We start from the raw sequence: 13,717 nt of genomic DNA, 5'->3' as shown, positions 1-13,717 counted from the left end.
CCCAAAATCCCTGAATGGAAGTCCACCTATTCCAGATCAAAGCGTAGAAAGCCCTTGGACTTGGGCTGGCTTGGTATAACCTAGTGTATTTAACTTAATAATACGGTAATAATACCAATATTGATGATGATGCTCAGACCACAGATCTTTCTTCAGTAATTCTTCCATGATCTGATTCAGATGATACAATAACTTTTAGAATTTTAAATTTTAAGCATTTCCTATACATAATCCTTCCTGTATTTTTTTCTACATTCCTTTCTGCTTCAAAAATTGAAAGAAAAACTAATTGGTTTCTGACAGTCAATTTATAGTTTAATCCCCCTTCAAGTTTATTTTGCTTTCTTGTGTTCTGTCAGGATGCTGCAATTTCCACACAAGCTGCAGAAGATTTCACGTTTCAAAAGGATCTTTCTAAATGTAACTTTCTTTAGAGTTACTCCTGGCATGCTGAGTTTCAGAGGGCCAATCTTGAACTGCATATCACTGCTTTCCAGCACCAGTTTCACTGTGCCACTCACAAGTTCTAAACTGCTGCTCTAAAGCTCTTAAAAACCTGTCTTTTAACACTACTGTGCTGCTGTAGCATTTGAAAAGAAAAAAGAAGCACGTATTAAAACTGTGAAAATGTCAGGAAAACTACCGGTTTGAGGCTTTCCACAAGAGTATGATGGAAAATTAATTGAAAACTAAAATTTGAAAGAAGAACCATATTTGCTCACAGTTATTTAGTTGCTGTAAAGCCTAAAAAGATTGTAGGAAGCAATCTGTTCCATTTTCTGTTTTGTTATGTTTTAGTCAAAGGAGTAATTGCTTCTAAAATTAAGCATGTAGATAAACTTTTAGATGTACTTTGGTGTACTCATGATTTCATGATACTTTAGATATTGTATGATTTTCAGTTAAATATTTTTGCTTCTCTAATTTCTCACATACTTAAGCTGAATAACCAACATCAGTTTTATATTGCTAAATGCTATTAATCCATTCAAGATTTATTTTCTACATATATATATTCCACATAGTTTTAAGTACATTAAATAAGAAAGTAGCACTGCTTGTGTATCCTGTCTAATTTTCATTAAATTACAATATTCTACCACACCTCTTGAGTCTTCCAGTTAGAATTTGTAAGACTGATGGTATTCTTTGAAAACTGGGGGGAGGTTATGGGATTTGGTGACATAATTGTAGTGGAAAGCTGGTGATTTAGGCAAATGCTAGGATCGTTGAAGCATCATTATTTTGTTGTCTTGTTTCAAGATATTATCTAAGGGAATTATTCATCCATTTTTGGCAACTAGTTTGTGAATACATTATATGGAATACAAATATTTTCTTAAAGATTTTTTCTGTACAATAAACTGTAAGATTTTTTTTCCAAAACAAGAGAAAGTAGATAAGTAAAACATTTCTTCCTAAACCAGAGGTTGATTTAGTTGAATATATCCCTGAACAGTTATACAATATCCAGCCTCTAACTATGAAAACAGAAAAATAACTGCATAATTAGAAGGAAATCTGGCTTCTTTAGCATTGTCTTTTTTTTTTATTATTATTTATGAAAAGTATACAGAGACTTTGGAAGATCTTTAAGGTCCCTTCCAACTCTAACCATTCTATGGAAGTGATTCAGAAAGGAGATGTCAGTTTTTCTCTTACAAATCTTAGGTTTGTGTTCCAGCCAGGTTTGTCTTTTTCCTCACAGGGCAGTGCCTAGAATCTCTTCTCTTGCTTTTTGTCAGGGGTTTTGTTTTGTCTTGTTTTTCTTGGTGCTTCTCTTTTTTTCTGCATCAGATAATGACTTGAAAGTGTGAGACAACTTGTTTTATTTTATATTTTCCATCCCTAATATTTGAAAAGACAATTTTCCTAAGTCAAGCTGAATGTGAGGCAAGGTTATTATGCTTTTAGAAAAAAACAGAAAAGTCTTATGACATGAAAAGCATGTTCAAAAGCTTCTTTTCAAAAAAGAATGAATTATGAACAATTGCTAAGTATTATGAAATAATAAGTGTGTATCTTGCATTACTGTCAGGATTCTCTGTGTTAGAGCCACTAAAGCAAAGTTGTTAGTGTTTATTTTCAGTGTCTTTTCTAAAGATATGTAAACTTCTACCAGTAAATCTTCTGGAACTAATACAGCTATATATTTTCAGCAATCCATTGTTTTCTGATGAGTTTAATTGAGAATTTTTTATTGTTGTTATTCAAAACTTAATTTTATTACCTTAGTGTCATTCTTTACCTATAAAAATGTTGTATGTTTGTTTATTTTCAAGACTTGCTTAGATTATTAGCACTGCTGTAGCTTTGAGATTTCCTGTAGGATGAGAATTTCTTATGTCTATGAAAAAACATCTATTATATTAATTATATGGTTATTGCATATGGTATTCCTACACTTGCTTGTGTTAAAGAATTGCACTTCAAACAGTGATGCTAGGGATTTGTAACCTCTCACCTTTTTGCTAAAAGCAGAAGCATGATATGTATAAGGCTAACCTAGGGCACTGAGTGGAAATCTTGAAGGACAGGCAAGTCTGTGAACAGAAGAGTTCTGTCTAGGGAGGCCCATTCAAGCATCAGTTGCCATCAAAGTACCATAAGGTTTCTTGTCTGGGAGAGCTTCCTTAGCTCTTTTAAGAACAGTTGAGAACAAGAAAGAATACGAGAGCTCTTTTCTGTCCTACTTCATGCTTTTCTAATGGGAAGTAGCTACTAAATGGGGACACTGATGGGTTGACAGCTTGTATTCTTTCTGCTTTTCTAGGTTTTTTTTTTTCTGGTATGTTAGAATAACTTTGATACGACACTTGACCTTCTGGTTATAAAATCTGGATGCTTATGTGCTAAGTTCTCCATCTTTGTCATTGTCATTATCTCAGTTTCCATTTGTAATTAGCATCTTATTCATAACCACATCAAAATCATCTGTCTTCCATCCTTGGGTCCCTGAAAGCTAAACAGAACACTGATAGAGAAATAGGACTTTCAAGATGGGGTAGGAGCTGAGGCAGAAGAAAACATGTAGTAAAGTCTGTTGTCAGGTTTTTTTGTGACCCGCTGCAGTTGAAAGTCAATGTAAATTGTATTAAGGCTCCTTTTTAGAGGGAAGTATACATCCGAGGGAGCTAAAACCAGGGGGTTTTTGCTTTATAGTTGGATTGACCAGCCTCTTTCCTCCGCTTTCCCACAGTTCTATTTTGCTATGAGTTTACAGGAATAGAGGCAATCCCTCCTCCTCTGACAGGAGAAAAGCTGAAAGAAAAACCTTTCTTTAAGGGTTCATAACTGAGAAATTACATTAAATTATTTTTATTGGTTTTTTTTTCATCCTGATAGTGACTTGCATGCAACTGTCGGGTCTAGAACTTTTTTTTTTGTGTGTTCTTTTTTAATTAGAAATATGCTTAAGTAGCTCATTTGTTTTGGATATGATAGATACTTACAAAGTCTATTTCAGATTCTTTTCTAGAAAAAAAAAAAGCAAACCAAGAACCCCCCCAGTTTGCTGAAGTTTGTGAAGAATTGACATTTTTTTATTCTAGAATAATTTTTTCAAAATGACATCTGTGAAAGGAGTGACAGGTCAAATTTATGCCTTGTAGATTGGAGTAAAATAGATTTATAAAGTTCCATTATCCCAAGAAGGTTTCAGTGTTTTGATTGTTCTTTCTCTAAATGTGATTTCTTAGTGGCTCATTGAATAAAAGATGAAAATACTTTGAAAGTTGGGGGTGGGGGTATAAATTTAAGTAAGGAATTGTAGGTGATGTGAATTTTGCTTTAGATATGGTAAGAGGGTATAAATCAGTTTGAATTTGCTTGGCAGATGAATATTGCCATGGTTAATGACAATTATGATTACTGGTGGGGATATTAGGGAAATACACATTTCAAATCATGAAACAAAAAGCAATTAAAGAGAAATGCTAATCAACTAAAAACAGAATCCTCAGTTGTGGCAGTTTGCAAGGTAATTACCTTTTAATCAAATATGACACTATTAAAATCAGAACAAATATTTCTAGTAAAGTCTTTCATGCATGCCTGCCTTAAAATATTTTAGAGATGCTTATCAGCATGTTATTTAAAAACTGAACAGCAATTAGAGATAACTTCTTTTATCCTGCTGTGTGCTTTCTTATTCCATGGATGTTGATGGTTTTGTGGTTTGATGATCCATGTAGAGCTTACTTACATGCTTGTAGATCATCCAGTTAAAAGACTTGCTCTGTTGTTTTGAAGTAAAATACCTATTACCCAGACGTACATGCCACACTCTGAAAAATGTTTGTCTTGTGTTTTAGACTTGAGCGCAACAATGAGTAGCCTAAATAGGGATTTCTCCAAGGAAAAACAAAGGGTCAAGAACAGAATTCTGTGTGAGAATTAATCTTCTTTGTTTATAAAGTGAGAATGTATTGCAACTTGAGAAAACAGTTCAGTCATTCTTGAAATGTATTTCCACTAACCACTTACTTGGATGGGATGGGTAAGGTAAAACAGTGTTGGTTTTACTGAAAGCTTAGGTTTGTCAGGATTACCTTAGCAAACAAAAATTTACTAAATGCTTATCACTTGTTGATAGCGTTTCCAGCCAGTCACTTCTTTCTTATTTTTCATTATGATGGTTTAGAAACTTTTTTCCTAAAAAGTGATGATGTCAAATATGTCTCCATTAAGGGACTTGTTTTTATAATTACGTTCCTTTTAGGACAATTGTAGTGGTAAAATACAGAAAATAATTTCAGAGAAGCATCCCTCCTATATGGAGGTATAGTGAGCACAGAAATAATTTTTCCCTAAGGAGGGGACGGGCTGAGGGGTATTTTTGCTGAAAATAGCTGAATGGCAGATTTGGTTCTGTTCTATCCTCCATCCTTAACTAAGTGATCACAGCAGCTGGTGCTACTGCAGTTCCTACTGCCTCTTCTTCCGTTGAGAGGAAATATTAACTAGGCTTTAGCAGTTCCTGTTGTTTATTTCAGTCTACCCTTTATGCTTCTGTGAAAAATATGCATGTAAAAGAATAGAAATACCAATTGTTAACACTTGGTATTTCAGTGAAGGTTGAAATAGAATTTCATGGGACATAGAAAAGACACCTTGCTAGCAAAAAGTTACTTCTCTGATGAATAGGAAAAGTTTGCCAAGAAATGGAAGTGACAAAAGTTGCAAGAAAAAATTTTTAAGAAACAAAGGTGTTAGAATAGGAGGGAGAGATTTGGGCAGAACATTTCTCTGCTAAAATAACCATCTTCAAGAAGTGTCAATTTTATCCCTTTCTAAACAGCAGAGCTGTATAAACACTTATCTTTCCAGTTGAATTAAAATTTGTATTAGTATGCCAGTATTTTATATAGCATTATATTGTGTATAATTATTTTTTGCAATATATGTTTAAACTTACTATCTTCATGGGACTAAAAAAAGCCTAAACAGATATTAATAAATTACAGGGATAGAGAAAGAGGAAAGGGTTTTGTCCTTAATCGGACATAATGATGCTTCTCAATGAATTTTAATGGTTTTAATTTTGTAAAAAAAAATCAGCATTTCAACATTGCATTCTAAACCAAAAAGAAGTTTTCCTGAGCTAGAGCTGGTTTTGGCTTATTCCAGAAAGTATGCAGGTGTTGCTGAAGATTTGTCCATAGCCTATATAGTGGCATGGAAGCAAATACTAGCTGCTGTGAACATACTCTCCTTCTTTTCATATCATCTTTGTTTGCACTGGTAAAGTATTGTCTTCGTTCTGTAGGTCCTTTGAGATGTAAAAGGAGTAAAACTTATTTGCCTATACTCAGAAGGCAGCATCAGTCTTCTGCATGTGAAAATTCGAGCCCTAACAGACTTCATCACTAGAAATGAGTCATGGCTGGTAAATGGCTTAAGACTTGTACAGAATTTCTTCCAAGCTAATATTTATTCTCCTGTTCTTTTTTTTATATTGCTGTTATTGAGGGCACTTGAATAAATTATATAAATGTGCATGAGCCACTAAGCCAAAAAAAACAAAAATATTCTAAGTGCTGGTTTTGAGCTTAGAATATCACTTGGGATTTTTTCTGAATCTGATTGAATAACCTTCAGAAATTACATCAGCCATTCTGTGAAGGTTATTTCAATTTATTATGTGCCTTCAAATACCTAGTTTTTGTCCAAAATTTTGCTAATATATTCTATATAAATAAATCAGTCCAGTAACACAGCAGTAGCTTGGAATTTAATCCAGGACCATCTGATCTGTTGCTTTGCAAAGAGAAAGTATAATAAAGGCTCAGGGGCTTAGAACACAGATGGCGTTTTAGCATTATGACTGTCAATGCTTCCTACATTTTGAGCAGTTTCCTTTAACATATTAGTACATGGTTTTATGATGCCATTGTAAAGAAGACAGGTTAGAGAACTTCTTCCCTGCTTTCAAATTATGTAGTAAGTAGGTGTGCTATTCCAGGTGGTCACTCTGTAATGCAGGAGAAGCTTGGAGAATGAATTTCAGCCGAAAGCTTTGATGCTTCTACATTCTGAACTTGGTGATATAAATATATGGATTCTGAATGGCAGATCATCAAATCCAGCCAGGAGGTCCTTGCACCCATTGTTTCCATCTTATGTAAAGCTTAATCTTATGTAATCATTCCTTTTTTTTTTTTTTAAATTATGTAACTTTAAAGTTTGTTTGGATTGAGTACAATTTCAGAAAAATTAAAAACTGAGGTGTGTGCAAAATGCATCTTACTGCTAAAAACCACATTTCCAAATACTTAGGAAAATTTGGCAAGGACTGATCTCAAAAAAAAATAAAAATGTCCAAAATCCATATTGCATACCCATCTGATCAGTAAAAATACTGATTAAATTAAAATTCTTTCTGAAAAATGGGGTTAAATATAAAGTTCTTTAATGTTGGTGCTAGGTGTTTTGGAATCGTCGTCTATATATGAGGTTTGCTTTGCGGATATACCTTCTGAATTTTCTGGATGGACTAGCTGTGTGCATATGTACATGTACATATGTCACTACCCACTTACACACATTGATGAGATTAATAGGACTGTTACCTGATTGCCCCATTAGGTCACAATAAAGGTATTGCCTCTACAAATTGTGTGGCATAAATTTGCTTTGGTAATAATTGGGTCAGTTAGTACTACAAAAAACATCTAAAGAAGAGATGAAGACATGTTTTGTTCAGATTATATTAAATGAGTTGCTAAGGTTAATAAGCCTTGAGCCAGAGAATGTTCTAGATTGTTGGTTTGGTTTTTTTTTCCTGGTTTTATAAAACAGTGTTTCAAAGTGCATTTGTCCCCTGAAAAGCAATTACCTCAGAAAATACTTCCTCCTTTCTTACCCTATCTCTGCAAAGTCAGTTCTGTGTGACTAAAATAATTTTCCTTTAGTGCAGTAGTATTTGCAGAGGAAAGATAATTAGTTAGCTTGTGGTTTCTATTATCCACAATCAATTAGATAGTTTATGAAGTTACAATTAGTTGCAGTTTTTAAGACCCACTGAAAGTAAAACACAATTGCTTAACTGCTTGGAAGAGCCTGAGGTTATGGGGATAAGTGAAGTGACATAATTTGCCTTTCTAAAATACTTTCTATTGATTCCTCATGTGAAAGGAAGATCTAAGTGAGTTTACAAGGCGAACACTTTAGAATCAAAGGATTTTGCTTGTAGTGTACTTCTAATATCCAAATTACAGGAACTAGAAGGATAGAACTGCAATTTTAAGGTTCTAAATAGTAATTTTTCTGGGCACAATCATATTTTATCACTGTAAAGAGTTTCAGGACATGGTGCATCAGAGGATCTAGTTTAGAAGGGGATGATTTATATCCTGAAAGTCCCTGAGAACTACTTGGTTGCCAAAACTCAGATTTCTAACTGGTACTCCTAGCTTAGAGCTGCTGACTCTGATGTAAAGCTCTGCTTGTGCACATGCCTTGGATACCGTTGGACATCCAAAATGGCAATAGATACTGGCATTCAAGCAACTGAATCCCACTCTCTGCTTACCTGTGTTGACTGAATCAGGAACTGTCTCAGCCTGTTGATGCCTGTGTTTGGTCAGATGATTCTTACACTGAAAGTCTCAAGAGCAGCCTTTGTAGGCCTTGAGAAACATCTATTCCCTGGAAATTCAGGAAATTGCTAATACCAGTTATTTTTTTGACTTAGAAAGCTGTAATTTAGTCTAATAAGCCAAATAAATACATTTATTTCACTAGTATTAGTTAACGGTCAAAATAGTCAGTGTATAGACATAGATTTCTAGAGTCAGATGCTTGGTGTTTGGAGAAACAGACTCTCTTATTACCTCTGCTTTAGAAGAAGGTTTTCCCTAATTACACAATTTGATTTAATTGAACTTCAAAAGTATGAAAATACTTAAAATGTTTTTCCTTTTATATTTGTTGCTGTTTGTTGTGATACGAGTGTCAATATCAAGTTCTTGACAGCAGCTTTTGAACTCCAAATTCTTACCAGCTTCTAGAAAGAGAGAACTGGAGCATGCAAGGCTAGGGATAATATTTTTCAGTGATTAAGCTGATTTTCAAGATGTCTTGAAAACTGAGCAGAATTACTTTGCTACTTAGAGGCTTTGCAGTAGGTTTGCTGTTGTGTCCTAGTGGTGTCCCTGAGGAGAGAGTTTACCTGAAAGACATTTCCTTCGGAAGCTTCAACACAGATTTTGTGTTTAAGACCTCCTCAGAAAGACAAAGTAAGTAATCCCTGAGCCACTATCTACTGCAGAGGAAGATAGTAGCAGCTTTACCTGAGGAGCGTTGAGTTCCTTCTTTTTGTTAGATTCTGCACTGGAATAAAAAATGACTTATTTGTGAAAACAACTATTATATAACAAATTTCATACTTTGGAAAGTCTAGCAGGATGCAGTTTAGGTTGATAAAATGGATACTAAGTCATAGACCCATGTTGAAGCCTAGAACCACCTGCCTTTGTACCAGAGGCCTAAACAGTTGTTTGTCCATTTTTTAAAATATAATTAATTTTCTAGCAGCTAAGATTTTACCTTTCAGTTCTGATAATCTGTCTACTGTAACTTCAGCCTTTTCAGAACAAGGTCATCTCATATTACTGGTTGATTTGCTGTTAAGGAGGACACGGAGTTTCATTCCAGACATCTCCCCACGCTTTAATTTTATATCTACAGCAGATATTCTGAAAGCTTCAGTTTGAAACTGCAGTTCCAAATACAGGACAGATAAATTTATATTAAATAAAGACTTTTAATGACTTTATGGTTTGATCAGTGAGCTTATTTGACAAAATGACTCTTTGTCCCAGATATGTAGTACTTGCTTGTGTATTTTCTGTGGAGAGTGAAAGTTTGGACTTTTTATTTCCTTTCTAGAGGTGTCACTTGAATTTGAAAGTAAAAAGAAAAATACTTTTTACTCAGAACACTAAAATCCACCAATTATAATTATATGCCTAAACCAAAGTGTTTGGTGGTGGTGTAGGTCATTACTGTATGTCACAACCTCTGGATAATTAGGCAGAGAAAACCCTCTGTGACTCATGAGCAGGAGACATGAACAGGAGATTATGTTGACTTTTCATTTTGTAATATGATGGAGAGATAATTGTTTGGCTCTTATCACAAAAAGGAAAAAACATCTTAGAAGTAATTATGCTAAGCATATAGCTGTTCTGATTATATACCACACATTTTACCATTATTTCTTAAACTTCCATCTGAATACTGGGCTGCAGAAATGTTTTCACGCTGTGCTTATTATTGATTTTTCTTTATTCCCAGATCCAGACCATGTATGATATTACCCAGTATGAGAATATTTTTCCTTTGTGCATGATTCTGGAACAGCTTCTTCAAAATGAGACAGAAGAAAGTAATGTTTCAAGCACAGACTATGATGGAGAAGAAAAAATCAAATTTCTGGAGAACCTTGATCAAATTATTCTTTGTCTCTCAGATGAATTCCCTTTGTTTTCTTTGTTTTTATGGAGAGTGAATGTTCTTTTGAACTCTGCTCAAATTCAAATTGATTAAAACAAGCAGCCTACTTTCTAACAGTGCATTTGTTACAGGATTGCATTGGAAATTTTTGAGCCAGACAGGAAAATTGTCATTATTGGAAAACATTTACTTTAAACTGCTGTGCTATTCAGCAGTTTCAGAGATAATGCAATTTATTTCCAATTTTAAATACAGAAAAAATGTAATAATCCAGATGCTGCTTCGAATAAATAGTTTCTCATATTGGAAAACAATATGTTGCTGTTTGCATACAAAGTAAAGATGGCAACAAAGGAAGTTGTTTCAAGTGATGTTTAAAATAAGCACTATGAATTTTAAAGTTAAGACTTAAAGGGTGTATAGAGCTTCAAAGTTAGGAAAATAATGCCTGTCTTTTAAGAGTTGTATAGCTTCTCTGTGCTTTAGAGACAATAGTTGGTTGGCAGAAATAAAAATGTTTATTTTTAAACTTGGTAACTTATCACCAAAAATTCTTACAGGGCAGACTTAGTTTCTAATTTAATCGAAAGAGTCCTTGCCTGAGCAAAATAAAATCTGGTGCTCAGTTTTGCAGCTTTCTTACATTGATTGTGTACTGTTTGGCTTTACCTGTGTATGCACAAACATAGGCAGCATAGGCCTAATTCACTCAGAGTTGATTAATGATTTCAAAGATCTAATCTGAATGAATTTAACTCTTTTAATGATTACTTTGAACTTTTCTGTTCAAAATTAATGAATATTGACAAAATCCCCTTTGTATATTCATGTATCATCTGATTTTTATATTTTTATTTCTGTGTAATAAAATTATATTCCTCATAATAACTGTGACATATTTAAACAAAATCATCTTAAACATGAAGGCCTTTAAAATCCGAGTTCAACAATACCTTAACTGATCCAGCATCTGTGATAAATTTAGAGGGTAACTGTTCATGATGAACAGCATTTTTTGTCTAATAGTTAAACAAAATTTTAGCTCTATGTCTGTTAGTAGTGCATATTCACTGTAAAGAGAAAACCTTTTTAGTATTAGATCTTGTCCTTTCCCTTGCATTTGTTTCATCAGCTCAGTTTTTGTGTCAGCAAAAGTCTCTGAAACGTGGCTTTTAAAAATATTGTAAATAATTAATCTTGTTAATTTGAATGCATTTATTTCAGATAATAAACCCTTGTTTTCTATGTATGTAAAATATATTAATATTTTTAAAAAATACTTACTTTGATCTTGTATTGGCTCCCTAAAGAGTGATTCTTACACTTGTTTAGACACAGGCCACTGTTCTGTTTCTTAGGCTTTGTGTTTGGTATATTAATGTATTTGGTATATTAATGTAACATTTGTTTAATGCTTTCTTTTAGCAAACTTTCTTTCAGCAGGAATGTTTGATTTGCAAAACAAGTGTTCCTGAATAGTCACATTAGAAAATTGGATAAGTTAAGCCAAATTAAAGAAAATAAATAAGTATGTAAATTTGGTAGTCATTCAGGAACTACTGTGCCCTTTTTGTTACTGCTTTACTTCTTTGTTTGTTTCATTAAGGTAGAGGATCAGTTCTTCCACCTCCCTCCACAGCGCTGAAAGCATGATTCCAAAAAGAGCAAGGAAGGGAATAAACAAAAGGAACTGGTATCTAATTGATAAAATCATTTTCATTTTAATTTTTTAAAAAAGCTTCATTCAAGTGTTTTGTAAAGACACAAAACACAGGAGGATACTGGAATCTATGTAATAGCGAAACATGTATTGTTTCAATATTCCTGTTCTAAAGAACAGTTTCAGCACTAGATTGCACACCACTGCATATTTGCTCATCTGTTGGCAATAAATATTTTGGTTATTAGTAAAGCAACTCAGGCACAAAGGGACACATTTTCTTCTTTATAGGTTGTAGCATTTTCTCACCAGTGAGGTCTCTATGCTGCTAAAAGAACAATGGATATTTTGGGAAATACACACATCCTTGATAAATCTTGAAGTAACAGCTGATGAGATATGTTTTTCAAAATCTTTTTCACAACATACAGAGAGAGGGGGGTTTGTGTCCAGAGATGGAATAACTACATGGCACTTTCACTCTGACAGGGATTTGAGACAGTTTGTTACGCAGCTTTGACAGTATTGGGACACAGTGAAAATTTCCCTCGTAATGGCATTGGAGCAATTTAGGCACACATTAGACTCTCTGTAAAAGTGCTGTTAACTGGTCACCTGGGCTCTCCTTACCTGTTTCAGTGCAAAACTAAATAGTGCGGTTGAACCAGATTAATGAGCATACCTCAGCTTTTGCGGGAGCAATAACCTTTGCAGCCAGAATAGTAATTAGACAGATTGCTGTCTTATGTTTCTTAGAGAGATTTTTCACCAAGATGAAACTCACCTCAAGATAAAGATGCACAATATGTGCATTTAGATGCTTCTGTGTAGTTGGAATGTCTTAAGTTATGAAACACAGTGTACCCTAGCAGTCTCCAGCTACTACTTCAAAGGCCTGCAGATCTTCCGTAAGTCTTGTGTCACATTTTCTCTCTTTATGTAGATGCTTTGGAGCATCTTTAGTGGCAGTATCACTAAATGTGTCTGTCTAGACAACTGAATCAAGCAGTGATGATAGCATGAGCATTCAAACATAGCTCACTGACACAAACATGCATTTAGGTATCTTAGTGAGAACTTAATCCCGCCCGTGTGATATCTTACCTGTTTGTAACAGTAGGAAATCCTAAATTTAAGTTCATGCTCTTCAGACGAGTTCTGGTTTTGTTCAGTGACTGATAGATGTAACTGGAGTAAACATCACTATCTTTAGTTTTGAAATAAAATAGAATGACTGAGTCCCTGGACTTGGCTGTTACGGGTGAGGATTTGCGACCTGGTTTGAAGAAACCTTTCTGCAGCTTGGGCTGTAACTGTCTTAAAGTACTTTAAATAGGTATGTCTACATCCAGCTTTTACATATCTGGCCTCCAGAGGGGACTGTCAAATTCAGAGAAAGTACCTATGGCCTTTGCTGAGTGGAGACTATTCAGTGTCTCAAAAGAACAATCTCAAAGTCCCATGTGCTAAGTGTATCCTGTCATAGGCCAGAAGACTAGGAAACATGAAAAAAAGTACTTGGTCTGACCTGTCATGACTCCCTGAAGTGTTTCACTTGGGTGACCCTTAGTTTTAGAATTAACAGTACAAGGATATTTCTTTTGTCTGGCTGATTTCTTTTTTTTTTTTTTTTTTGGTAAATATATGGACTTGAGAATTTGGGTAAATGCTCTGCAAAGGCAAATTGTTCAGACTTTTTATACATATATGCACACAAACATATGTTGAATTATGTATTTGTATGGTTGAATTAGCAGTGCTTATTAGTTAATGGCCTAATAGTAGTCTGTGATTTTGTAATTTTTAACCCTGCCACATTCTTAGCTTCCAGGTGGCTGTGTTTTTTACTCATCTTGGTCTGTTTTAGAAAGAATTTTATGGTAGTGTCTCTCTTTATGAGAGTAGAAAAATTGTGAGACAAGGAAAATAAATTTTTATTCTCGTACAGCTCCATTAACTGTTCTACTTTCTAAAGAATTCTACATGCCTACTAATGACAGCAGTGAGTGGGATTTTGAAGTGAACTTTGTCAGGATATTTTTGTAAACTTAATTTGGAATCATTTGGTAGTCTGTGATTTACTGGGTTTTGGTAATGTTG

The 13,717-nt window shown here is 34.2% G+C and overlaps 1 protein-coding gene across 3 annotated transcripts in view; it reads left to right on the top strand.

The window, feature by feature from the left end:
• The window catches only part of MEI4 (meiotic double-stranded break formation protein 4), a 78,182-nt gene extending 66,957 nt beyond the window's left edge, over positions 1 to 11,225 (top strand). For all 3 annotated transcript variants that reach the window (XM_061460438.1, XM_061460437.1, XM_061460436.1), the window contains one exon: positions 9,799 to 11,225. In XM_061460438.1, coding sequence (XP_061316422.1) covers positions 9,799 to 10,050 — 252 coding nt within the window. In that variant the 3' untranslated portion in view covers positions 10,051 to 11,225. The remainder of the gene's footprint in view (positions 1 to 9,798) is intronic.
• The last annotated feature ends 2,492 nt before the right edge of the window (positions 11,226 to 13,717 follow it).

Source organism: Pezoporus flaviventris, unplaced genomic scaffold, assembly GCF_033815535.1.
Source record: "Pezoporus flaviventris isolate CSIRO_AGI_PZ_B2104156 unplaced genomic scaffold, CSIRO_AGI_Pfla_v1 ptg000031l, whole genome shotgun sequence".
NCBI lineage: Eukaryota > Metazoa > Chordata > Aves > Psittaciformes > Psittacidae > Pezoporus > Pezoporus flaviventris.
This window is presented reverse-complemented; position numbering and strand designations above follow the sequence as displayed.